Here is a 2,500-nt window from a genome sequence, read left to right on the forward strand (position 1 = left end):
ATGAAATAAACTGGAAGTATACTACTTTTTGCTAAGGGCTCAGTCACCTCGGCCTGCTTCCGCTGTGAGAAGACCGTGGCCACATAGATGCAGTAGAAGCAGGCGACCAGGACGGCCATGACGAAGAGATTGAGAGCGGCTCTGAGAGCGTAGATGCGACACTTCTCGCCGCGCGTGCGATTCGCCATCTTGCGCTTGATTCGCTCCTCCTCTAGATCCATCTGTCACAACATGAAGAGATGAATGATTACGACCACTGGCATCTGTTTCCACTGATCCAAAGCAGACGCACCTTGAGCTCGTACAGCAAGCTGCTCCGCTTGAGACGCGCAGCATTCTCGTTAGTGATGCAGAAGTCCCAGCCGGCAAACACCTTATTGCAGAAGCTCTGGAAGCGGTCCTCGTCTTGTATGAGCTTGCGCTTGAAACCAGCCGCAGACCTAAACAAACACCCAAAAATCAGCAGTGAAACTCTTCCTGAAGGTGATCTGAAGCGATCTCCACGATCACACACACACAGAGCAGTGAGGAGACTGACCTCTTGACGATCCACAGCAGGCTCAGCAGCAGGTATGTGATGGTGGCCAGCAGATACGCCAGCGGCAGGTTGTAGGTGAAGTGGGAATGAATGAACTCCAGCTTATAGTAACCATAGAAGAGGTACGTGTGCTCCAGGAAGCCCTACACACACACACACACACAGTTACAGGGTGTGTGAGCGGAGGCGGTTTTGGGTCATGTTTGCTGACGGGTGCGTCTCACCGTTCCAGACAGCAGGTCTGTGATGTGCTCATGAAACACGACGAGACCCTGTCGAGAAGAACCCAGATACACACTGCACTCGCTCCCTGCACAGAACACACACGCACACATGAGTGTGTGTGACAGAGAGGGGTGTGTGTGTGTGTGTGTGTGTGAGACAGAGAGGGGTGTGTGTGTGTGTGTGTGTGAGACAGAGAGGGGTGTGTGTGTGTGTGTGACAGAGGGGGGTGTGTGTGTGTGTGTGTGTGTGTGTGTGAGACAGAGAGGGGTGTGTGTGTGTGTGTGACAGAGAGGGGTGTGTGTGTGTGTGTGACAGAGAGGGGTGTGTGTGTGTGTGTGACAGAGAGGGGTGTGTGTGTGTGTGTGTGTGTGTGACAGAGAGGTGTGTGTGTGTGTGTGTGACAGAGAGGGGTGTGTGTGTGTGTGAGACAGAGAGGGGTGTGTGTGTGTGTGTGTGTGACAGAGAGGGGTGTGTGTGTGTGTGTGTGTGACAGAGAGGGGTGTGTGTGTGTGTGTGTGTGACAGAGAGGGGTGTGTGTGTGTGTGTGTGTGACAGAGAGGGGTGTGTGTGTGTGTGTGTGTGACAGAGAGGGGTGTGTGTGTGTGTGTGTGTGTGACAGAGAGGGGGGTGTGTGTGTGTGTGTGGTTACCGTTGCTGCTGCTGTAGGTGATGTTGTGTGTGTGTGTGTGTGTGTGTGTGTTTACCGTTGCTGCTGCTGTAGGTGATGTTGTGTGTGTGTGTGTGTGTGTGTGTTTACCGTTGCTGCTGCTGTAGGTGATGTTGTGTGTGTGTGTGTGTGTGTGTGTGTGTGTGTTTACCGTTGCTGCTGCTGTAGGTGATGTTGTGTGTGTGTGTGTGTGTGTGTGTTTACCGTTGCTGCTGCTGTAGGTGATGTTGTGTGTGTGTGTGTGTGTGTGTGTGTGGTTACCGTTGCTGCTGCTGTAGGTGATGTTGTGTGTGTGTGTGTTTACCGTTGCTGCTGCTGTAGGTGATGTTGTGTGTGTGTGTGTGTTTACCGTTGCTGCTGCTGTAGGTGATGTTGTGTGTGTGTGTGTGTGTACCGTTGCTGCTGCTGTAGGTGATGTTGTGTGTGTGTGTGTGTGTGGTTACCGTTGCTGCTGCTGTAGGTGATGTTGTGTGTGTGTGTGTGTGTGTGTGTGTGTGGTTACCGTTGCTGCTGCTGTAGGTGATGTTGTGTGTGTGTGTGTGTGTGTGTGTTTACCGTTGCTGTTGCTGTAGGTGATGTTGTGTGTGTGTGTGTGTGTGTGTGTTTACCGTTGCTGCTGCTGTAGGTGATGTTGTGTGTGTGTGTGTGTGTGTGTTTACCGTTGCTGCTGCTGTAGGTGATGTTGTGTGTGTGTGTGTGTGTGTGTGTGTGTTTACCGTTGCTGCTGCTGTAGGTGATGTTGTGTGTGTGTGTGTGTGTGTGTGTGTGTGTGGTTACCGTTGCTGCTGCTGTAGGTGATGTTGTGTGTGTGTGTGTTTACCGTTGCTGCTGCTGTAGGTGATGTTGTGTGTGTGTGTGTGTGTGTGTGTGTTTACCGTTGCTGCTGCTGTAGGTGATGTTGTGTGTGTGTGTGTGTGTGTGTGTTTACCGTTGCTGCTGCTGTAGGTGATGTTGTGTGTGTGTGTGTGGTTACCGTTGCTGCTGCTGTAGGTGATGTTGTGTGTGTGTGTGTGTGTGTGTGTGTGTGGTTACCGTTGCTGCTGCTGTAGGTGATGTTGTGTGTGTGTGTG

At 51.9% G+C, this 2,500-nt stretch overlaps 2 protein-coding genes across 4 annotated transcripts in view; one reads left to right on the top strand and one right to left on the bottom strand.

Annotated features, from left to right (window-relative positions):
- The window catches only part of LOC113039050 (zinc finger protein 501-like), an 847,435-nt gene that overhangs the window by 223,149 nt on the left and 621,786 nt on the right, over positions 1 to 2,500 (top strand). The window lies entirely within an intron of this gene.
- tmc7 (transmembrane channel like 7) overlaps positions 1 to 2,500 on the bottom strand; it is a 17,578-nt gene that overhangs the window by 5,886 nt on the left and 9,192 nt on the right. For both annotated transcript variants that reach the window (XM_026195693.1, XM_026195769.1), the window contains exons 5-8: positions 763 to 848; positions 539 to 681; positions 293 to 440; positions 48 to 221 (exon numbers count right to left, since the gene is read on the bottom strand). In XM_026195693.1, coding sequence (XP_026051478.1) covers positions 48 to 221; positions 293 to 440; positions 539 to 681; positions 763 to 848 — 551 coding nt within the window. The remainder of the gene's footprint in view (positions 1 to 47; positions 222 to 292; positions 441 to 538; positions 682 to 762; positions 849 to 2,500) is intronic.

The sequence above is a fragment of the Carassius auratus genome, chromosome 1, assembly GCF_003368295.1.
Source record: "Carassius auratus strain Wakin chromosome 1, ASM336829v1, whole genome shotgun sequence".
Classification (NCBI taxonomy): domain Eukaryota; kingdom Metazoa; phylum Chordata; class Actinopteri; order Cypriniformes; family Cyprinidae; genus Carassius; species Carassius auratus.